We start from the raw sequence: 23308 nt of genomic DNA, 5'->3' as shown, positions 1-23308 counted from the left end.
TAATGACAGAACACTTTTTTTTTTTTTTTTTTTTTGAGGCAAAGTCTTGCTCTTGTCCCCCAGGCTGGAGTGCAATAGTGTAATCTCAGCTCACTGCAACCTCCGCCTCCCGGGTTCAAGCGATTCTCCTGCCTCAGCCTCCCGAGTAGCTGGGATTACAGGCACCCACCACCACGCCCGGCTAATTTTTGTATTTTTAGTAGAGATGGGGTTTCACCACGTTGGTCAGGCTGGTCTCGAACTCCTGACCTCAGGTGATCTGCCTGTCTTGGCCTCCCAAAGTGCTGGGATTCCAGGCGTGAGCCACCGCGCCCCGCTCCATGACAAAACACTTGAGTGGCCTTTTTTTTTTTTCCCTGAAGACGGAGTCTTGCTCTGTCACCCAGGCTAGAGTGTAATGGCGCAATCTCGGCTCACTGAAACCTCCGCCTCCTGGGTTCAAGCGATTCTCCTGCCTCAGCCTCCCAAATAGCTGGGATTACAGGCACACGCCACCACGCCCAGTTAATTTTTCGTATTTTTTAGTAGAGACAGGGTTTCACCACATTGGCCAGGCTGGTCTCGACCTCCTGACCTCGTGATCTGCCCGCCTCGGCCTCCCAAAGTGCTGGGATTACAGGCATGCGCCACCGCACCCATCTGGCTTTATACTTTATATAGTGGGTCTGGTAAAGTAATATGCATAAAGACAGAGTTATATTCATGATATTGGGGGTGGGGCAAAACTTACAAACAGCAAACTGAACCATAAACAAAGTGTCTTTTTGTTTTATTGGCTTCCAACATTTATAAAAATCCTTTTCCCTCATTTTGATGGTGAAAGGCCTAATAAACGTACTGCAACACAATAAAATATCTGTTACAAAAACTGAAGATTCCTGGAATAACTTGGATATTCAAGAGAAACACATTTAGGAAGATGAACCAGCCCAGCCAGAAAACAGGCCAGACCTTCTATCGCTGCCAAGCTCTTCTGGAGCAGGCTTGCTCTCTAGCTTGGGAAAAAAAGGGATGGAAGGACATCCTGGAAAGGAGCTCAACTCTGCTCCCCCCACCCAACTTGCTAGAAGCTCACAGATGCTGTGTGTACCTCCAAGGCCCAGAGGACAGGCACTGTCAAGGGGAATGGAAGAGTCGCACTTCATCCACGCCCTCCTGGACAAGCACCATATCAATTCTATGAGAACATTTCTGCCTCTATTAAGCACACTCAATAGCATCTAGGCCTGAGCATCACACTGACTACTTAACCCTTGGGAGAGGCCCCCACAAAACCCCTCAGAAATATAAAAACAAGGAGCAACAGTCACAGGTCTCTCTAGGGTGGCAGTGGACTAGGGAGATGACAAACTCCACTCCTGCTTGCCCACCACCCTCACAGGACTACTTGTGCCTACCTGGAGGAAGAAGAGGTTTGTGTGACACGCCTGGTCCCAGAAGTCTCCCTGGTGCCAGCCAGCCATGCCTTGGCCTCTCAGGTAATGTGAAATAGCTAAATGACTGGGTGGAGAAAAAGCGGGGGTGTTGGGAAGTCTGGGCAATCGTGGGGGAACTGGGGCAGGGAGGTCCACGCCTGTGTGCCTCATCAGTCACTCTCAACATTGAGGGAAACCAGGAATTAAGCACAATTAAAGAAGAGAAGGCAGCGGAATCAAGACAGAAAGACGGTGCAGAGGTCTCGGTCTTACCCTGCAACCAATTGCTCATCGGTTGGAGGACATGGCTCGCTGAAATGGGAACAGGACCATCAAGACCAAACAAAAACATATCGCTTTTTTAAAAACCATGAAAACTTACAAGCCTATTTTATAAAAAACTGTACTAAAGTCTAGCAGAAGTGCCACCATTAAGCATTACCATTGAGCATCGTGACTAAGCAACTTACCAGACAAGAAACAGGGTCACACACACCCCACGCTGAGAAACAGATCACACGCTCCCCACGCTGAGAAACGGATCACACGCTCCCCACGCTGAGAAACGGATCACACGCTCCCCACGCTGAGAAACGGATCACACGCTCCCCACGCTGAGAAACGGATCACACGCTCCCCACGCTGAGAAACAGGGTCGCACGCTCCCCACGCTGAGAAACAGATCACACGCTCCCCACGCTGAGAAACAGATCACACGCTCCCCACGCTGAGAAACAGGGTCGCACGCTCCCCACGCTGAGAAACAGATCACACGCTCCCCACGCTGAGAACGGATCACACGCTCCCCACGCTGAGAAACGGATCACACGCTCCCCACGCTGAGAAACGGATCACACGCTCCCCACGCTGAGAAACGGATCACACGCTCCCCACGCTGAGAAACGGATCACACGCTCCCCACGCTGAGAAACGGATCACACGCTCCCCACGCTGAGAAACAGGGTCGCACGCTCCCCACGCTGAGAAACAGGGTCGCACGCTCCCCACGCTGAGAAACAGGGTCGCACGCTCCCCACGCTGAGAAAGAGAAACGGATCACACGCTCCCCACGCTGAGAAACAGGGTCGCACGCTCCCCACGCTGAGAACAGGGTCGCACGCTCCCCACGCTGAGAAACAGGGTCGCACGCTCCCCACGCTGAGAAACAGGGTCGCACGCTCCCCACGCTGAGAAACAGGGTCGCACGCTCCCCACGCTGAACTCTTACCATGGGGTTTTCTCACTAAAGGTCAAACTCTCACACAGAAGTATGGGCTGGGCAGGAATGAAAGTCATTTTTCAGAAGTAAGCACAAGGCTGGAAGAGCTGGGTCAGACCCAGCGCCGTATGTATTAGCTGGATGCCTGTGCACAAGTATCTCATCTTCTCTCTTTTTTTTTTTCCTTTTTTCTTTTTTGTCTTCAAAAGAGAGGGGGCCCGGCGCAGTGGCTCAAGCCTGTAATCCCAGCACTTTGGGAGGCCGAGAGGGGCGGATCACGAGGTCAGGAGATCAAGACCATCCTGGCTAACACGGTGAAACCCCCGTCTCTACTAAAAATACAAAAAATTAACCAGGCGTGGTGGCGGCGCCTGTAGTCCCAGCTACTCAGGAGGCTGAGGCAGGAGAATGTCATGAACCCGGGAGGCGGAGAGAGCCGGGGTCTCGCAATGTTACCCAGGCTGGTCTCATACTCTTGCCTCGGCCTCCCAAAGTGCTGGGATTACAGGCGTGAGCCACTGCACCCAGCCTAAAACTAATCTTTTTAGTAAAAGTTTTCTCATCTGCATGACAAGAAATCGCCTACAGAAGATCACATAAGACTCCCAGAGGCAAAAGCCTTCTGAAAAGTATAGCACGTCATGTGGATTTCATCAGCTCCAATTCTTGAGATACTGTGACTGCCAGCATACCTGACTTCCCTAAGCCTCTGCCTGGAACAATAAGGTAGTCATGGTGGATCCATATATATTTGTCAAAAAACATCTGGGCTTCTGCACTATCTAGTTGAGATTTTTAGAAACAGTTTAGGAGTTGACTTTCTGGCCAGGCACGGTGGCTCACGCCTGTAATCCTAGCACTTTGGGAGGCCAAGGTGGGTGGATCGCTTGAAGTCAGGGGTTCGAGATCAGCCTGGCCAACATGGCGAAACCCTGTCTCTACTTAAAAAGAAAAGGTTAGCTGGGCATGGTGGTGGATGCCTGTAATCCCAGCTACTCAGGAGGCTGAGGCAGGAGAATCACTTGAACCCCAGAGGTGAGGTTGCAGTGAGCCGAGGTCGCACCACTGCACTCCAGCCTTGGGCAACAGAGTGAAACTCTGTCTCAAAAAAAACAAAACAAAACAAAAAAAAAACGTTTATTTTCCTCTGCAGAGATTTGTGTTCTGGGACATACTGCTGTCCATGTATTCTGGAAAGAGAAAGGAGACCTGAATCCAGGAGTAGAAACAGTGTGGGAGCTCTGCCAAAGATCCATAGAAGGGCTCTCTTTCCTCAGCAGCTGCCAAGCTCCTCAGGTTGTACAGTATGGAAGCATTCAGATGTTTCATGGACTTTCCCAAGATCACCCAAGAAGTCAGAATCCTCCAAGCTAGAGCCTGACTGTAAGCTCTATCTCCTACAACTAGACAAGTCACAATGCAGCCCCTTTGCTCCAGAGGAAAAGGAGTAAGCACAGAGGGCTTCTGAGTCTGGCAATGCTCCATTTCCTGACAGGAGCATTTTACAGACTTGTGTCTGCCCCTCTGAGGGAGGCAGAGCCGTCAGCTAACACTCAGAGACAAGGATGCTCTTACGACATCCTGATCTGGGAGGAAGAGGTGAAGGCAACTCACCACCCTCAGGCATCTTACAGAAAACAGTGGAACTAAGGCTCATTCTAAGGAATGTGCCCAAGATCACACACTGTAGGCTGCAAAGCGAGAGTCAAACTTTGAACCATGAACCTGCACCTGTCCCCGTACACTGCCCTGCAGCACAGATGCAATGGCTGGACTGGGGGAAATACCCGAGCCTGGGGATAAAAATGCCTACCTGCTTTCTTGTGTGTCAACCTCAGCTACAGAAAGGAGAGGGCATCTTTCTAACACATCAGTGTAGGGTTCTAAAAACACAAGCTAACAGAGGCAAAGCTATCAGGAGAGGCCCTAGCAGAGCCTCATGTGTGCCTGGTGGGAGGACCTGTATGGTGTGAGCTAGAGTGCCTGCCTGGCCACGGACCCCATCTGGCCTAGGCCCAAGTCACCCACAAGTTAGGTCCACTGCTACAAAAGTGGCCAAGCCTGAGGACAGTAGCAGTGCCACCTGATTTCACATCCCCAAGATGTCACCTGAGAATGAAAGGGTAGAGATGGTAGCTGGGTGAGGGGCTCATGCCTGTAATCCCAGCACATTGGGAGGCCAAGGTGGGAGGATCACTTAAGCTCAGGAGTTCAATCACCTGAGGTCAGGGTTCTCTTAAAAAAAAAAAAAAAAAATTGGCTGGGTGTAGTGGCTCATGCCTATAATCCCAGCACTTTGGGAGGCTGAGGCAGGTGGATCACCTGAGGTCAGGAGTTCGAGACCAGCCTGACCAACATGAAGAAACTCCGTCTCTACTAAAAATACAAAATTAGCCGGGTATGGTGGTGCATACCTGTAATCTCATCTACTTGAGAGGCTGAGGCAGGAGAATCACTTGAACCTGGGAGGCAGAGATTGCAGTGAGCCAAGATTGCGCCATTACACCCCAGCCTGGGCAACAAGAGCAAAACTCCATCTCAAAATAATAATAATAATAGTATGATTTCAGAGCATTTTGAAAATGAAAGAAATCAGTTCTTCTCTAAACCTGTAGCTCCCCATTCTCTGAAGCAGTGGCCTAAGCACTGCTCGCAGTTTCAAAGAAGGGAGCAGGAAGATAGTGTCCACACAGAGAGGGACATGCCCACACCAGCCTTTCTGAAGGACACCAGGCTATCCTCTCAGACCTGGCTTGATGGCTTCTGCCCTTGCCAGTGTGAGGACACATGGTACATTTAAGCATGGGCACCATAGCCCCTAATACCCAGGGAACACTACATCATTTCTGACCTTGGTTTCAAGTCTTAGAGACACTGAACAATATCCATTTTCTTTTCTCATAATTGAATTATAGAAGAGTTATAAAAAATAAATAACAGTTAATCTATATACCCTGAATTATATCTCAAATTATTTTTGAGAGGGGGGTCTCACTCTGTCACCCAAGTTGGAGTGCAGCAACGTGATCTTGGCTTACTGCAATCTCTGCCTCCCAGACTCAAGCAATCCTCCCATCTCAGCCTCCTGAGCAGCTGAGACCACAGGCGTGTGCCACCATGCCAGGCTAATTTTTTGTTATTTTTGGTAGAGACAGGACTTCGTCGTATTGCCCATGCTGGTCTCGAACTCCTGAGCTCAAGCCATCTGCCCACCTCAGTCTCCCAAAGTGCTGGGATTACAGGCACAGGCCACTGTGCCCAGCCCTGAACCATATCTTGATGATGCACCTCAAAAAACCAGCCCCCTCTCTAAGCTAGCACTGTCCAATTTTTTCTTGTTGTTGTTGTTTTTTCTGAGACAGGGTCTCACTCTGTCACTCAAGGCTCAGACTGAAGTACAGTGGCATGATCTCGGCTCACTGCAACCTCCACGTCCTGGGCTCAAGCTACCCTCCCCTCACCCTCCTCAGTGGCTGGGATTACAGATGCAGGTCACCAACCCAGCTAAGTTTGGTATTTTTTGTAGAGTTGGGGTTTTGCCATGTTGCCCAGACTGTTCTCAAACATCCGGCCTCAAGTGATCCCCCCACCTTGGACACCCAAAGTGGTGGGATTACAGGCATGAGCTACAGCTCCCGGCCCCAGTAGAACTTTCTACTGTGATGGGACTCTTCCAAATGAGAACCATTTAATATGGTAGACACTGTTTCCATGTAGACACTGAGCACCTGAAATGTGACCAGTGCAACTGAGCAAGTGAATTTTTTATTTTATTTCAGTTATTTCTTCTTCTTTTGAGACACACTCTCGCTCTGTTGCCCAAACTGGAGAGCAGTGGTGCGATCTCAGCTCACTGCAACCTCCGCCTCCCAAGTTCAAGTGATTCTCTGCCTCAGCCTCCAGAGCAGCTAGGATTACAGACATGTGCCCCCATGCCTAATTTTTGTATTTTTAGTAGAGGCAGGGTTTTGCCATGTTGGCCAGGCTGGTCTCCTGACTTCAGGTGATCTCCCTGCCTCGGCCTCCCAAAGTGCTTGGATTACAGGCATGAGCCTCACATCTGGCCTATTTCAGTTAATTTCAATTTATTTTTTTGTTTTTTTTTTTTTTTCCTTTTTGTGGAGAACGGGGTCTCGCTGTATTACCCAGGCAGGTCTCGAACTCCTAGGCTCAAGCTATCCTCCCGCCTCTGCCTCCCTGAGAGCTGGGATTACAGGCGTGAGCCACAGCGCCTGGCAGTTAATTTCAATTTAAATGGCCACATTCGCCAATGTTTGTAATAGTGAGCAGCACAGCTGTGTCCTCACTTCTCTAAGGCAGGCCACCACCCCTCACAAGTTACTGTGTAGCCTGTTAATACTGTTTCGGTGTGGCAAACTGAAGCTCTGGTTTCAGAAAGAAAAGCACTTTAGGGAACAACAATGAAAGACACAGAGAGTGGATGTGACGCACTTTCACGGCCTTGCTTCAGGAACATGCTCTGAGCTATGACAAGGCAGAGCAGGGGCTTGTGGGCCTACATAACAAAATAAAACAGGAGAGGAACGGAGTCCCTGAGGGTATTAACCCTGTATCTGGAAAACAGGAGTGGCAGGCAGTGAGACTTACAGATAGATGATGTGCTAAAATTACTGAATGAAGCAATTTTTCAATAAAAGATTCTAGACAGAAGCACGCCCCTCCCACAGTTTTACCTCTTCATTAAGTTAAATATTAAATTAATTCCCTAGAAAATATCCTCATGGTCATGTCACTGTAAGTCTGAAAATTAACTGCAGGAATTAGGTACTGCCAGCCTTCCTTCTGAGTCTTCAGCAGCCTGGGCCTCACATCCACTGCAGCTTGGAGTAAGGATAATGTGGGGGCTGGCCAGCAGCCAGCCCTGCTCTAAGCTGATCTGTGGCACAGCTGGAAGGAGAACAAGAAATACCTATGCACTGTGCAAGGGCAAAAGCATTCTACATGCCTGTGACAAACCAGAGTTTGTTCCACCATCACATTTAAAGGACAAGACAACCACAGGCCTCTACATCAAAATGACAGTCCAATGGGGTGTCCAGCAAGCTCCATCCCCCTTCCAAAGCCCACTCCACTCAGAGAAAGTCATCAGTCATGCCAGAGGCCCCAACATCCTCCCAAAAGAGGATAAAAACCACACTCTTGGAACCACAAATTGTGGCCAGGCATGGTGGCTTATGTACGTAATCCCAAAAATTTGGGAGGCCAAGGAAAATCACTTGAGGCCAGGAGCTCAGGACCAGCCTGGGCAACAAAGCAAGACCCCATCTCTACAATCAATCAATAAAAATTTTTAAAAAAGAACTGCAAATTGCCATGGCAAGTGTGGTGCTGCCTGTCAGAGAACTGCAGAGAAACAGCACTACCTCGCTGCACAGCAAAGGCCCAGCCTAGGGATCTTAGCTATTTTTTCCCAGGATGGTGGAGGCCAAGTCCTTGACTCCACACAGGCCTTGTCTGTGTTTAAGGGAACTCAGGGCAGGTGATTCACAATCTTCCTTCACCTGGGCCTATGTTAGCATTGACTACGCTTCAAAATGAACAGAAGGCAGAAGTGGTCATTTCTAAAGTTCCTACCCCGGTAGTGCCTCCCAGAGAGAGCAGAGGGCACAAACACAGGAAGGAACTGGATCCACCCTTCATCTGTGCCTAAAAGAACATCAAAGAACATCCAGGTTCACACCATCCCAGCTCTAAGCCTCACTGCCCACATCACCACCTAAGCCTGGACTCCAAGGAGGGACTTGACCAGGCTGAGCTATACCCAAGCACCTGCATTTGACCTCTGGGTACATGCTCAAGGAATCAGAATCAAAGACAACAATATAGGATCTGCTTTCCTCTGCATTTCTTTCATAGGAGATAGACATCCCACAGGGACATGGCCTCGTCTGTTCTCTCACCTGCTTTACCCACCAGACAGGCCTGAAGCTGGAACAGGTGCCCAAGACTGTCTATGCAATCCTCCACTCCACACTACCTGAAAGCACACACTAAATGGAAAAAAAAAAACACCAGACGTCTCACGGAGAAAATATCTAGGCGAACAGGAAGGTGGGGCTTTGTCCAGGCCTGGGACCAGGACCAGCCCCACCCTGAAGTGACCACAGACCCCTTACCTGGCATCGCCATCCTGGTCATCAGCATGGTCGCCCGTGTTGTTAACAGCGTATCTGCTGCGTGGCTTATCTGAGTGAGGGCAAAAAGAGGAGAAGGGCTAAGAAAACAGGATCCTTCCACATACAGGAGGATTACAGAACCGTTAAAAGCCATGTTTTCCAAAACATGGTCTATCCATACCATGGGATATTACTCAGACATAAAAAGGAATGAACCTGGATGAACCCTGACAATATCATGCTGAAGAAGCCAAAGACAAAAGAACAAATAGTGCACTTACAGTATATGAAACATCTAGAACAGGCAAATGCATCAAGACAGAAAGTAGATTAGAGGTTACCGGGGGCTGGGAGCAGAGGAAATGAAGAGATACTGGTCAGTGGTTACAGAGTTTCAGTTTGGGTGATGAAAAAGCTTTAGAAATAGATAGCCATAATGGTTGCAAAATATAATGAAAGTAATTAATGTCACTTAATTATACACTTAAAAATCATAAAATGACAAATCTTATGTTATCTTCAAAAACTGTGACAAGCTGGGCACGGTGGCTCACGCCTGTAATCCCAACACTTTAGGAGGCTGAGGTGGGCGGATCACCTGATATCAGGAGTTCGAGACCAGCCTGGCCAACATGGCGAAATCTTGTCTCTACTAAAAATACAAAAATTAGCGGGGCGTGGTGGTGGGAGCCTGTAATCCCAGCTACTGGGGAGGCTGAGGATTGTGCTACAGCACTTGAGCTTGGGTGACAGAGTGAGACTAGGTCTCCAAAAAGAAGAAGAAAGAAAAGAAAAAGAAAAGAAAGGAAAGAAAGGAAAGAAAGAAAGAAAGAAAGAAAGAAAGAAAAGAAAAGAAAGAAAGAAAGAAAGAAAAGAAAGAAAGAAAGAGATGGCCGGGCGCGGTGGCTCAAGCCTGTAATCCCAGCACTTTGGGAGGCCGAGACGGGTGGATCACGAGGTCAGGAGATCGAGACCATCCTGGCTAATACAGTGAAACTCTGTCTCTACTTAAAATACAAAAAACTAGCCGGGCGACGAGGCGGGCGCCTGTAGTCCCAGCTACTCGGGAGGCTGAGGCAGGAGAATGGCGTGAACCCGGGAGGCGGAGCTTGCAGTGAGCTGAGATCCGGCCACTGCACTCCAGCCTGGTGGCAGAGCAAGACTCCGTCTCAAAAAAAAAAAAAAAAAAAGAAAAGAAAAAGAAAGAAAGAAAGAAAGAGAAAGAAGAAAGAAGAAAGAAAGAGAAAAAGAAAGAAAGAAAGAAAGAAAAGAAGAGAAAGAAAGAAGAAAGAAAGAAAGAAAGAAAGAAAGAAAGAAAGAAAGAAAGAAAGAAAGACGCTAAAGATCAGCTCAGCCTTTATCAAAACAATCACTTTGCAGGTGAAAGGCCTTGCCTCAATGTTGAGGGCTGTTGATGGATTAGAGTGGTGCTTGCTGAAGTCTGGCGTGCTGTAGCAATTTCTTAAAATAAGACAACAAGGACGTTTCCTACATCCATCAATTTACTCTTCCTTCATGAAAGATTTCTCTGTAGTATGGGACGTTGACAGCACTTTATCCACCACAGAACTTCTTTCAGAATTGGAAGCAATGCTCTCAAACCATACCACTGCTTTATCAACTAAGTTTATAGACTGTTCAAAATCTCTGTTGTCATTTTAACAATGTTTATAACATCTTTACCAGGAATACACTCCATCTCCAGAAGCTATGTTTTTTTTTTTTTTCTTTGTTTTTTGAGACAGGGTGTCACTCTGTCATCCAGGCTGGAGTGTGGTGGTGTGATCACGGCTCACTACAGTCTTGACCTCCCAAGGCTCAGGTGATCCTCCCACTTCAGTCCCCTGAGTAGCTGGGACTACAGGCATATGCCACCCATGCCTGGCTAGTTTTTGTATTTTTAATAGAGATGAGTTTTTGTCATGTTGCCCAGCTGGTCTTGAACTCCTGGGCTCAAGTGATCCACCTGCCTCAGCCTTCCAAGTGTTGGGATTATAGGTGTGAGTCACCACACCCAGCCCAGAAACTGCTTTCTTTGCTCATCCATAACAATCAAGTCCTCGTACATTCAAGTTTTATCGTGAGATTGCAGCATTTCAGTCACATCTTTAGGCCCCACTTCTAATTCTACATCTCCTGCTATTTCCACCATATCTGCAGTTACTTCCTCCACTGAAGTCTTGACTCCTTCAAAGTCTTCCATGAGGGCTGGAATCAACTTTTTCCAAACTCCTGTTACTGTTGATATTTTGACATGATCACCAATGTTCTTAATGGCATCTATAATGGCACATGCTTTCCAGAAGGTTTTCAATTTATTTTGCCCTGATCTGTCCAAGGAATCAGTATCTACAGCAGCTATAGCTTTCCAAGTTGTATTTCTTACATAATAAGACTTGAAAGTCAAAATTACTTCTTCATCCAAGGGTTACAGAATGAATCTTGTGCTAGCAGGCATGAAAACAACATTAATCTCCCTATACATCTCCCTTAGAGCTCTTGGACGAGTAGATGCATTTTCAATGAGCAGCAATATTTTGAAAGGAATATTTTTCTGAGCAGTAGGTCTCAACAGTGGGCTTAAAATATTCAGTAAACCCTCTGTAAACAGATGTACTATCATCCAGGCTTTGTTGTTCCACTGACAGAGCATAGGCAGAGTAGATTTAGCATAATTCTGAAGGGTCTTAGGATTCTTATAATGGTAAATGAGCACTGGCTTCAACTTAAGGTCACTAGCTGCATTAGCTCCTAACAAGAGAGTCAGTCCGTCCTTTAAAGTTGCCAGGTTTCTCTCTATGTATGAAAGTCCTATCTGGCATCTCCTTCCAATATAAGGCTGTTTTGTCTACATTAAAAATCTGTTGCGGGGGGTGGTGGCTCATGTCTATAATCCCAGCACTTTGGGAGGCCGAGACAGGTGGATCACCTGAGGTCTGGAGTTCGAGACCAACCTGACCAACATGATGAAATCCCATCTCTACTAACAATAAAAAAAATTTTTAAAATTAGCCGGGTGTGGTGGCGCATGCCTGTAATCCCAGCTACTCTGGAGGCTGAGGCAGGAGAATTGCTTGAACCCAGGAGGTGGAGGTTGCAGAGAGCTGAGATTGCACCACTGCACTCCAGCATGGGCAACAAGAGTGAAAACTCCATCAAAAAAAGAAAGAAAGAAAAGAAAGAAAAGAAAAGAAAAGGAAGGAAGAAGGAAGGAAGGAAGGAAGGAAGGAAGGAAGACTGCTGTTTAATGAAGACACCTTCATCAATTATCTTAGCTAAATTTTCTGAATAACTTGCTGCAGCTTCAACATCATCAATTGCTGCTTCACTTTGCACTTTTTTTTTTTTGTTTTGAGACGGAGCTCACTCTGTTGCCCAGGCTGGAGTGCAGTGGCGCGATCTCGGTTCACTGTAAGCTCTGCCTCCTGGGTTCATGATATTCTCCTGCCTCAGCCTCCGGAGTAGTTCAGACTACAGGTACCCGCCACCACGCCCAGCTAATTTTTTGTATTTTTAGTAGAGACAGGGTTTCACTGTGTTAGCCAGGATGGTCTCCATTTCCTGACCTCGTGATCCGCCCACCTCGGCCTCCCAAAGTGCTGGGATTACAGGCGTGAGCCACCACACCTGGTCCACCTTGCACTTTTACATTATAAAGATGGTTTCTTGCCGGGCGCTGTGGCTCAAGCCTGTAATCCCAGCACTTTGGGAGGCCGAGATGGGTGGATCACGAGGTCAGGAGATCGAGACCATCCTGGCTAATACGGTGAAACCCCGTCTCTACTAAAAAATACAAAAAACTAGCCGGGCGAGGTGGCAGGCGCCTGTAGTCCCAGCTACTCGGGAGGCTGAGGCAGGAGAATGGCGTGAACCCGGAGGCGGAGCTTGCAGTGAGCTGAGATCCGGCCACTGCATTCCAGCCTGGGCGACAGAGCGAGACTCCGTCTCAAAAAAAAAAAAAAAAAAAGATGGTTTCTTTCCTTAAATCTCATGAACCAACCTCTGCTAGCTTCCAACTTTTCTTCTGCAGCTTCCTCACCTCTCTCAGCCTTCTCAGAATTAAAGAGAGTCAGGGCCTTGTTCTGGATTAGGCTTTGGCTTAAGAGAATATTGTGGCTGGTCTGACCTATCCAGACCACTAAAACTTTGCATACCAGCAACAAACAAAGCTATTCAGCTTTTTTATCATGCACTCACTGAATAACACTTTTCGTTTGTTTGCTTTCTTTTGTTTTGAGACAGAGTCTCACTCTTGTTGCCCAGGCTGGAGTGCAATGATGGATCTCAGCTCATGCAACCTCCGCCTCCCAGGTTCAAGCAATTCTCCTGTCTCAGCCTCCCGAGTAGCTGGGATTACAGGCATGGGCCACCACACCCAGCTAATTTTTGTATTTTTTTTTTTTTTTTAGTAGAGACGGGATTTCACCATGTTGGCCAGGCTAGTCTCAAACTCCTGACCTCCTGATCCGCCCGCCTCAGCTTCCCAAAGTGCTAGGTTTACAGATGTGAGCCACTGCGCCCAGCGTTTTTTTTTTGTTGTTGTTGTTTGTTTGTTTGTTTGAAGAGTCAGGGTGTCCCTATGTTGCCCAGGCTAGATTTAAACTCCTGGGCTGAAGCAATTTTCCTGCCTCCACCTCCCAGGTAGCTGGGAGTACAGGTGCAGGCCTGGCTTGGGGTAACACTTTCCATTTCCTTCAAGAGCTTTTCCTTTGCATTTACCATTTGGCTGTTTAGTGCCAAGTGGCCTAGCTTTGGGCCTAGTTCAGCTTTCAACATGCCTTCCTCCAGAAGCTTAATCATTTCTAGCTTTTGATTCTAAGTGAGAAACATGTGATTCTTTATTTCACTTGAACTCTTAGAGACCACTGCAGATAACTGGCTTAATTTCAATACTGTTGTGTCTAAGGGAACAGGGTGGTCCAAGGAGATGGAAACAGATGAGGGAACAGCCAGAATATACACATTTCTTGATGAAATTTGCAATCTTATGTGGGCATGGTTCATGGTACCCGAAAACAATCACAATAGTAACATAAAGATCACAGATCACCATAACAGATACAGTAATAATGAAAAAGTTTGAAATACTCCAAGAATTACCAAAACATCACATAGAGACACAAAGTGAGTATATATTGTTGGAAAAATGGTGCTGACAGACTTGCTAGACACAGGGTTGCCATAAACCTTCAATTTGTAAAAAACACAATAAAGTGAAGTGCAATAAGACAAGGTAGGCCCTATGCACATGTACACACACACACCCTCGCAGTGTGGGATGACAATTAGGTTGGAAAAAGCACAGACAAAATAAAAAAATTTAAATGTACATACACCAAGAACCTTCATATACACAAACAATAATACTTTACCAGAGTAAAAAAAATTTAAAACCTAGTGATGAACCTAAGAAGAGTGCAAGAGGCCCATGAAAACAATGGAAAAGCTAATAAGGGAGAAAAGAATGAATAGAAGACATATCATGTTCCTGACAGGGAAGATTCAACATAAAGATGCTTTTTCTTCACAGTTAATCAACGGATTCAAAGCTACCTACACCAAGAGCTTGGGAGTGGGACCTAATACACTTGATGCTAAAGTTTACAGGGAAAAAGAATAAAGCATAGTCAGGATAATGCTGAAAAAGAAAAGTAATGACAAAAGACTAATCTAACGTGATAGTATAACATAATATCAAGTTACAGTAATTAATTATTATGGAACCTACACATAGATCATTGGAGATAAGAAAGATCAAAAAATAGGCCGGGCGCGGTGGCTCAAGCCTGTAATCCCAGCACTTTGGGAGGCCAAGATGGGCGGATCATGAGGTCAGGAGATCGAGACCATCCGGCTGACATGGTGAAACTCCGTCTCTACTAAAAAATACAAAAAAACTAGCTGGGCGAGGTGGCGGGCGCCTGTAGTCCCAGCCACTCGGGAGGCTCTCCATGCCAGGCAGGAGAATGGCATGAACCCGGAAGTCGGAGCTTGCAGTGAGCCGAGATCGCGCCACTGCACTCCAGCCTGGGCGACAGAGCGAGACTCTGTCTCAAAATAAATAAATAAATAAATAAAATTTAAAAATTTAAAAAAACAAAGATCAAAAAATAGATCTAAGCAAACATGAGAATTTAGCACATGATAAAGACAGAAAAATTAATTAGTAGAAGTAAGGTGAATTATTCAATAAAATTATGTTGGAACCAGATAGCCATATGGAAAAGTAAATTATGTTGGCCCAATCAATCACCATTTGGCCATGCTGTGGCCTGTTATAACTCCTGTTCCACAGGGTTCCAAAGGCAACCAAGCAGTTCATCCACAACTCTTCCCAAGTGTCCAGAAAATATCAGTTCTTAGGGTGAGCCTTCACCTTATGCCAAGACAAACACATTTAAAAACCAGACAAGCCGGGCGTGGTGGCTCAAGCCTGTAATCCCAGCACTTTGGGAGGCTGAGACGGGTGGATCACGAGGTCAGGAGATCGAGACCATCCTGGCTAACACGGTGAAACCCCGTCTCTACTAAAAAATACAAAAAACTAGCCGGGTGAGGTAGCGGGCGCCTATAGTCCCAGCTACTCGGGAGGCTGAGGCAGGAGAATGGCGTGAACCCGGGAGGCGGAGCTTGCAGTGAGCTGAGATCCGGCCACTGCACTCCAGCCTGGGCAACAGAGTGAGACTCCGTCTCAAAAAAAAAATAAATAAATAAAAAAAAATAAAATAAATAAAATAAAATAAAAAAATAAAAACCAGACATACTGGCCGGGCACGGTGGCTCAAGCCTGTAATCCCAGCACTTTGGGAGGCCGAGATGGGCGGATCACGAGGTCGGGAGATCGAGACCATCCTGGCTAACACAGTGAAACCCCGTCTCTACTGAAAATACAAAAAACTAGCCAGGCAAGGTGGCGGGCGCCTGTAATCCCAGCTACTCTGGAGGCTGAGGCAGGAGAATGGTGTAAACCCGGGAGGCGGAGCTGGCAGTGAGCTGAGATCCAGCCACTGTACTCCAGCCTAGGTGACAGAGCGAGACTCCGTCTCAAAAAAAAAAAAAAAAACCAGACATATTTTGGGAGGCCGAGGCAGGCAGATCACGAGGTAAGGAGTTCAAGACCAGCCTGGCCGATATGGTGAAACCCTGTCTCCACTAAAAATACAAAAATTAGCCGGGTGTTGTGGCACGCACCTGTAGACCCAGCTACTCAGGAGGCTGAGGCAGGAAAATCGCTTGAACCCGGGAAGTGGAGGTTGCAGAGAGTCGAGATCACGCCATTGCACTTCAGCCTGGGCGACAGAGACTCTGTCTCAAAAAAAAAAAAAAAAAAAAAAGACATAGTCTGGAGGAAAATAAGGGAGTTTTTTATTGTTGTTGCTAATACTTTTAGAGAGCAGAGCCAGGCACTGTGGCTCACGCCTATAATCCCAGCACTTTCAGAGGCCAAGGCGGGTGGATCACCAGGTCAGGAGATCGAGACCATCCTGGCTGACACAGTGAAACCCCCGTCTCTATTAAAAGTACGAAAAATTAGCTGGGTGTGGTGGCAGGTGCCTGTAGTCCCAGCTACTACAGACTAAGGCAGGAGAATGGTGTGAACTCGGGAGGCGGAGCTTGCAGTGAGCCGAGATTGGGCCACTGCACTCCAGCCTGGGCACGAGAGGAAGACTCCGCCTCAAAAAATAAAATAAAACAATTTTGGAGAGCAGAACGTCTTTCTATTTAAAACAAAACTAAGAAATCACAAGAGATTAGACTAAAACTTCAGAAAAATAAAAACTCTGGCAAGAACTACACAGAAGCAAACAGGGTAACTATAGCTTTGTCACACGACCTATATTTACATTAAATATACAAAGAACTCCTTCAAATCTATAAGGAAAAAAAATCAAACAACCCAAGAGAACATTAGGCAAAGGTTATAAATAAGTCACTGAAAAGGAAATCCAAATGGCTCCAAAAACAGGAAAACATGCTTTCTATCTCAATTGAAAGCCAAATAAACATTAAAATTACTACCAGATACAATTTTTCACCTACCAGATTAACAAAGATTGAAAAATCTAACCTATTAAAAATAAATATGCTCCTTATCCCTTAGGCCCAACCATGCTACTTCAGGGATTTAACATTACAAGAATTCTCACTTTGGGAGGCCGAGGTGGGCGGATCACGAAGTCAGGGGATTGAGACCATCCTGGATAACACTGTGAAACCCCGTCTTTACTAAAAATAAAAATAAAAAAAAATTAGCTGGGCGTGGTGGCAGGCACCTGTAGTCCCAGCTACTAGGGAGGCTGAGGCAGCAGAATGGCGTGAACCCAGAGGCAGAGCTTGCAGTGAGCCAAGAGGGCGCCACACTGCACTCCAGCCTGGGCGACGGAGTGGGACTCCATTTAAAAAAAAAAAAAAATTACAAGAATTCTGCAAAATGACAATACATGGAAAGGACGTTTGCACTTTTCGTATTAGCAAAAGACTGAAAACAAGTTTACTTCCATCAACGAAGAGGGCGAGATAAACAAATCACAATATGTTTATCTAATGGAATTCACTGTGGCTGGTAAAAAGGACAAGGATGCTGGACAGGTTCTGATTCTACATCAAAGATGCAGACATGAAGTGAAAATGAAAACGGGCAGAACAGTGTGTATGGTGTGCATGCCTTTGCTTGTGCTTAGTTTTAAAAAAACACAAGTGCAGGCTGGGCGCAGTGGCTCACGCCTGTAATCTCAGCACTTTGGGAGGCCAAGGCAGCCGGATTACGAGGTCAGGAGATCGAGACCAGCCTGGCCAACATGGTGAAACCCCATCTCTACTAAAAATACAAAAAAAAATCAGCTGGGCATGGTGGCGCATGCCTGTAATTCCAGCAACTCGGGAGGTTGAGGCAGGAGAATCGCTCGAACCAGGGGGTTGGAGGTTGTGGTGAGCCGAGATCACGCCACTGCACTCCAGCCTGGCGAGAGTGCGAGACTCGTCTCAAAAAATGAAAATAAAAAAGAAATGCATACGCCTGTATTAACACAGAAGGTCCTGGAAAGACACAGAAAAATGGTAACACTAGTTACCCCTATGATGGAAACTGGGGGCCAATGGTAGGAAAGAACTTTCATAATCTAAACTCCTTTGTATCTTTAAAACTTTCTGCCATATCACAAGTTTAAAAGTAATTTTAGGCCGGGCACAGTGGCTCAAGCCTGTAATCCCAGCACTTTGGGAGGCCGAGGCAGGTGGATCACGAGGTCAGGAGATCGAGACCATCCTGGCTAACACAGTGAAACCCCGTCTCTACTAAAAAATACAAAAACCTAGCCAGGCAAGGTGGCGGGCGCCTGTAGTCCCAGCTACTTGGGAGACTGAGGCAGGAGAATGCCATAAACCCGGGAGGCAGAGCTTGCAGTGAGCTGAGATGCGGCCACTGCACTCCAGCCTGGGCGACAGAGCGAGACTCCGTCTCAAAAAAAAAAAAAAAAAGTAATTTTAAAACAAAACATAAAATAAAAACTGAACAGTCCGGGTGCGGTGGTTCACGCCTGTAATTCCAGCACTTTGGGAGGCCGAGGCAGGTGGATCACTTGAGGCCAGGAGTTCCAGATCAGGCTGGCCAACATGGCAAAACCCTGTCTCTACAAAAAAAAAAAAAGCAAGGCATGGTGGCGTGCGCCTGTAGTCCCAACTACTTGGGAGACTGAGGCAGGAGAATTGCTTGAACCTGGGAGGTGGAGGTTGCAGTGAGCCGAGATCGCGCCACTGAACTCCAGCCTGGGTGACAGAGCGAGACTCCGTCTCAAGAAATAAAATAAAAACAAAAACTGAACACTCATGATGAAGAAAAATCAAAAGTAATCTACATGCCGTCCACCGGGGAAGGCAGCAGCCTGCAGTTAAGGGTGAGGTTGATCCCTGCTTGCAAAGGCAGCCAACCACAGAACAATTCGTGCAATGAAAAACCTCACGCAATGTTCTCTTTTTCTGTGGACAGATCTGCATCTATGCACAGGGCAGACAATTCCCAACACGGCCATGGGTGATCCTTGTGTTGGCTGGAACTGGGGGTGTCAAAGACAACTTCAGATGGTCGCATAACCTTTTTTTTTTTTTTTTTGAGACGGAGTCTCGCTCTGTCACCCAGACTGGAGTGCAGTGCTGTAATCTCGGTTCACTGAAACCTCCGCTTCTCGGGTTCAAGCGATTCTCCTGCCTCAGTCTCACGAGTAGCTGGGATTATGGGCACGCACCACCACGCCCGGCTAATTTTTGGGGTTTTTTTTTTTTTTTAGTAGAGACGGGGTTTCAACCATGTTGGCCAGGCTGGTCTCGAACTCCTGACCTCAGGTGATCCGCCCACCTCGGCCTCCCAAAGTGCTGGGATTACAGGTGTGGGCCACAGCGACTGGCCTTGTTTGCGTAATTTTGTATTTTCTCAAGATGAATACATCCAAAACTCATTTTATTTCACTTTATTTTTTAAAGGCTGGAGACTGATGAAATGTCAGCAGTAGTTGCTTTGGTGTGGTGAACAATGCATGATTTTAATTGTTAAATTTTTTGTTTCCTTTCTCTACTTTTCAAATACTCTACAACGAGCAGGTCTCGAATGCCCAGCAAAAGCTAAGCTCCGCGAGGCGGCCCGGGAAGGAGGCGGCCCCCCGAGCGCCAGGCCCCCGCCCAGCGCTCACTTACTTGTCTGGGACGCCGGGTGCTCCTGGCTTCTCTGGAAGGGGTACCTGAACAGCAGCTTATTGCCCCTGCTCCCCGAGCTCACCAGAATCACGCTGATGGGGCTGGTGTTGTCCCGCATCCCGCCGTGGGGCCGAGGCCGGGGGAGGAGGGGGCCTGAGGAGGACGGAGCCGGGGGAGGAGGGGGCCTGAGGAGGGCGGAGGCGGAGACGGAGGGGGCCTGAGGAGGACGCGCCGGGGGAGGAGGGGGCCTGAGGAGGACGGCTCCGGGGGAGGAGGGGGCCTGAGGAGGACGGAGCCGGGGGAGGAGGGGGCCTGAGGAGGACCGCGCCGGGGGAGGAGGGGGCTGAGGAGGACCGCGCCGGGGGAGGAGGGGGCCTGAGGAGGACCGCGCCGGGGGAGGAGGGGGCCTGAGGAGGACGGAGCCGGGGGAGGAGGGGGCCTGAGGAGGACCGCGCCGGGGGAGGAGGGGGCCTGAGGAGGGCGGAGGCGGAGACGGAGGGGGCCTGAGGAGGACCGCGCCGGGGGAGGAGGGGGCCTGAGGAGGGCGGAGGCGGAGACGGAGGGGGCCAGAGGAGAGCAGGCGTGGAGGCGGAGGGGTCCTCAGGAGGCCGGGCCGGAGGCGGAGGGAGCAGCGCGACAATCATCAACCCACGTGCCACCCTCCGGGCTCGCGAGAGTTCGGCGACACCGCCCGGAGGAGGTGCTGAGGCGACAGCCGGGGAAACGGCGCAGGCGCAGGCGCAGGCAGCGGAATGCGCAGGCGCAGGGCCTTCTGGAAGCCACCGAGCCGCCCCGGTGCTGTCTGGAGCCTTCCGAGTCTCACTTGGGGTCAAGGTGCGGATGGGAAAGGCGCGGGGTCGAGTCAGCATCCCTCTTGATGTTGGTTTCTTCATTTTAAAAATAACACTTGCTTTGGAGAGAAAATTCAAACTTGGAAATATAAAGTATAAAAAGATAAAAGGAAAAAGTTAAAAATCACTTCAGTGGCTCACAGACTTAAATGAAGTGGTAAAACTGCCAAACACGGGCCGGGCGCGGTGGCTCACGCCTGTAATCCCAGCACTTTGGGAGGCCGAGGAGGGGGAAACACGAGGTCAGCAGTTGCCCAACATAGTGAAACCCCGTCTCGACTAAAAACTACAAAAAATTAGCCGGCCGTGGTGGCAGGCGCCCGTAACCCCAGTTACTTGGGAGACTGAGGGAGGAGAATCGCTTAGAACCCGGGACGCGGAGGTTGCAGTGAGCCAAGATCGCGTCATTGCACTCCAGCCTGGGCGGCAGAGCGACGAGACTCCGAATCAAGAGGAAGGAAGGAAGGGAGGAAGGGAGGAGGGAAGGAGGGGAGGGAGGGAGGGAAGGAGGGGAGGGAGGGAGGAAGGGAGGAAGGGAGGAGGGAAGGAGGGGAGGGAGGGAGGGAGGGAAGGAAGAGAGGAAGGGAGGAAGGGAGGAAGGGAGGAAGGGAGGAGGGAAGGAGGGGAGGGAGGGAGGGAGGGAAGGAGGGGAGGGAGGGAGGGAGGAGCCTGCAATCCCAGCACTTTGGGAGGCCGAGACGGATGGATCACGAGGTCAGGAGATCGAGACCATCCTGGCTAAGATGGTGAAACACTGTCTCTACTAAAAATAAAAAAATAAAAAAAAATTAGCTGGGCGTAGTGGTGCGTGCCTGTAATCCCAGATACTCGGGGAGGCTGCGACAGGAAAATCGCTCGAACCCGGGAGGTGGAGCTTGCAGTGAGCCGAGATTGCGCCACTGCACTACAGCCTGGGCGACAGAGCGAGACTCTGTCTCAAAAAAAAAAAAAAGCAAACACTTGGAAGCCAACAGGAGATCTTCGAGACCTTGGATGAGGCAGTGACCCTAAAGGCAGGAGGGACTACAGAAAAATAAATTAAACTTCACCAGATTAAAAACTTTCATGTGGCCGGACACGGTGGCTGACGCCTGAAATCCCAGCACTTTGGGAGGCCGAAGTGGGTGGATCAGGAGATCAGGAGATCTAGACCAGCCTGGTCAACATGGTGACACCTCGTCTCTCTACTAAAAACACAAAAATTAGCCAGGCGTGGTGGCGCGTTCTTGTAATCCCAGAGGCTGAGGCAGGAAAATCGCTTGAACCCAGGAGGTGGAGGTTGCAGTGAGCCGAGATCATGCCATTGAACTCCCGCCTGGTGACAGTGCAAGACTCCATCTCAAAACAAAACAAAAACTTGTGTGCTTTAAAGGACACCACCAAGAAAATTAAAAGTCCACCCACAGAACAGGAGAAAATATTTGTAAGTCACATATCTGATAAGGGAATTGTATCTAGAATGTAGGAAAATTACAACTCAACAATCAAAAGACAATCAATTGAAAAATGCACAAAGGATATGAATTTTTTCCAGTGCATTATGCAAAGGGCCAATAAGCACCAGAAGATGCTCAGCTCACGGTGGAGGCTCGTGCCTGTGACCCTAGCGCTGAGAGGCCGGGAGCTCCAGACCAGCCTGGGCAAAAGCGCCAGACCCTGTCTCTACAAAAAATAGAAATTAAAAATGCTCAGCATTATTAGGCATTAGGGAGATGCAAATCAAAACTACAAATAGATGCAACATCACATGTCCTATGATGGCTATAATCAAAAAGACAAAATAAGTGTCAGCAGGGGTGTGGAGAAACAGGAATCTCTCTCCTGTTGGTGGGAATGTAGGAGGCTACACTTGCTGTGGAAAACAGGCCGGCAGTTCCTGAAAGGTTAGAGTTAACATGACACTCAGCAAATCCCCCTTTTAGATATAGAGCCAAGAGAAATGAAAGCATATGTCCACACAAAAACATGTGTGTTCTTAGTAATATTATTCACAATAGCCCAAAGTGGAAGTGTTCCGAGGGTATATCAACTGATGAATGGGTGAGTATGGTATAGTTCGTTTAAGGGAATACCATTCAGCCGTAAAAAAGGAATGAAGTGCGGCACATGAATTCATCTTGAAGACACGGTAATATATGATTCCATTTATATAAGATGCCCAGAAGAGGCGAATCCATAGAGACAGAAAGATGAGTGGCTGCCTAGGGCTGCCGGGGGATCAGGGGAAATATGGAGCTATTGTTAATAGATATGGGTTTTTTTGAAGGGGAACGTTGACTGTGGTAATGGTCACACAGCTCTGTGAATGTGAATACACTAAAAGACATGGAAGTGTACACTTTAAGTGGTTAAGCTTTATGGTATGCAAATTGGTATGGTATGGTAAATTATATCTCAATAAAGTGGTTCTTTAAAAAATCACCCCACCCACCCTATCCCAGGCTTCTCCAGGAGGTGACTAAAGTTAATGGTCTTCTTTGGCTGCTTCCAGAACTTTCCCAAGCACATCAAAGGCACCAGAACCTAACCACTAGACTGAGGGGTGCGCGTTTTCACTGTTGCAAGTAACCCTCTTGCACCAACACTGACACTAATGTGTATTTTGCAGAACAGATTTTTGGGTTGGCCTCACCAGGGTGAAGGGTATGTGTGTTTGAAATGGCTCAGCACTACCACAGGTGTGTGTTCTTGCACAGGGCTGCATAACTTTTTTTTTTTTTTTTTTTTTGAGACGGAGTCTCGCTCTGTCGCCCAGGCTGGAGTGCAGTGGCCGGATCTCAGCTCACTGCAAGCTCCGCCTCCCGGGTTCACGCCATTCTCCTGCCTCAGCCTCCCGAGTAGCTGGGACTACAGGCGCCGGCCACTTCGCCCGGCTATTTTTTTGTTTTGTTTTTTTGAGATAGAGTCTCGCTCTGTCACCCAGGCTGGAGGGCAGTGGCAGGATCTCAGCTCACTGCAAGCTCTGCCTCCCGGGTTCAAGTGATTCTCCTGCCTCAGCCG

At 48.2% G+C, this 23308-nt stretch overlaps 1 protein-coding gene across 5 annotated transcripts in view; it reads right to left on the bottom strand.

Annotated features, from left to right (window-relative positions):
• NPRL3 (NPR3 like, GATOR1 complex subunit) overlaps positions 1 to 19765 on the bottom strand; it is a 63643-nt gene extending 43878 nt beyond the window's left edge. For 3 of the 5 annotated variants that reach the window (XM_033236456.1, XM_033236458.1, XM_033236459.1), the window contains exons 1-3: positions 19458 to 19736; positions 8772 to 8841; positions 1689 to 1727 (exon numbers count right to left, since the gene is read on the bottom strand). In XM_033236456.1, coding sequence (XP_033092347.1) covers positions 1689 to 1727; positions 8772 to 8841; positions 19458 to 19575 — 227 coding nt within the window. In that variant the 5' untranslated portion in view covers positions 19576 to 19736. Of the gene's footprint in view, positions 1 to 1688; positions 1728 to 8771; positions 8842 to 19457 lie in introns of all 5 variants that reach the window. The other 2 variants (XM_033236457.1, XM_033236460.1) reach the window with 1 other exon arrangement.
• Between the last annotated feature and the right edge of the window lie 3543 nt (positions 19766 to 23308).

The sequence above is a fragment of the Trachypithecus francoisi genome, unplaced genomic scaffold (genome assembly GCF_009764315.1).
Source record: "Trachypithecus francoisi isolate TF-2019V2 unplaced genomic scaffold, Tfra_2.0 Lachesis_group15, whole genome shotgun sequence".
NCBI classification, from domain to species: Eukaryota; Metazoa; Chordata; class Mammalia; order Primates; family Cercopithecidae; genus Trachypithecus; species Trachypithecus francoisi.
Note: the sequence above shows the minus strand (reverse complement) of the source record. Positions and strands in the feature narration are given on the sequence as shown.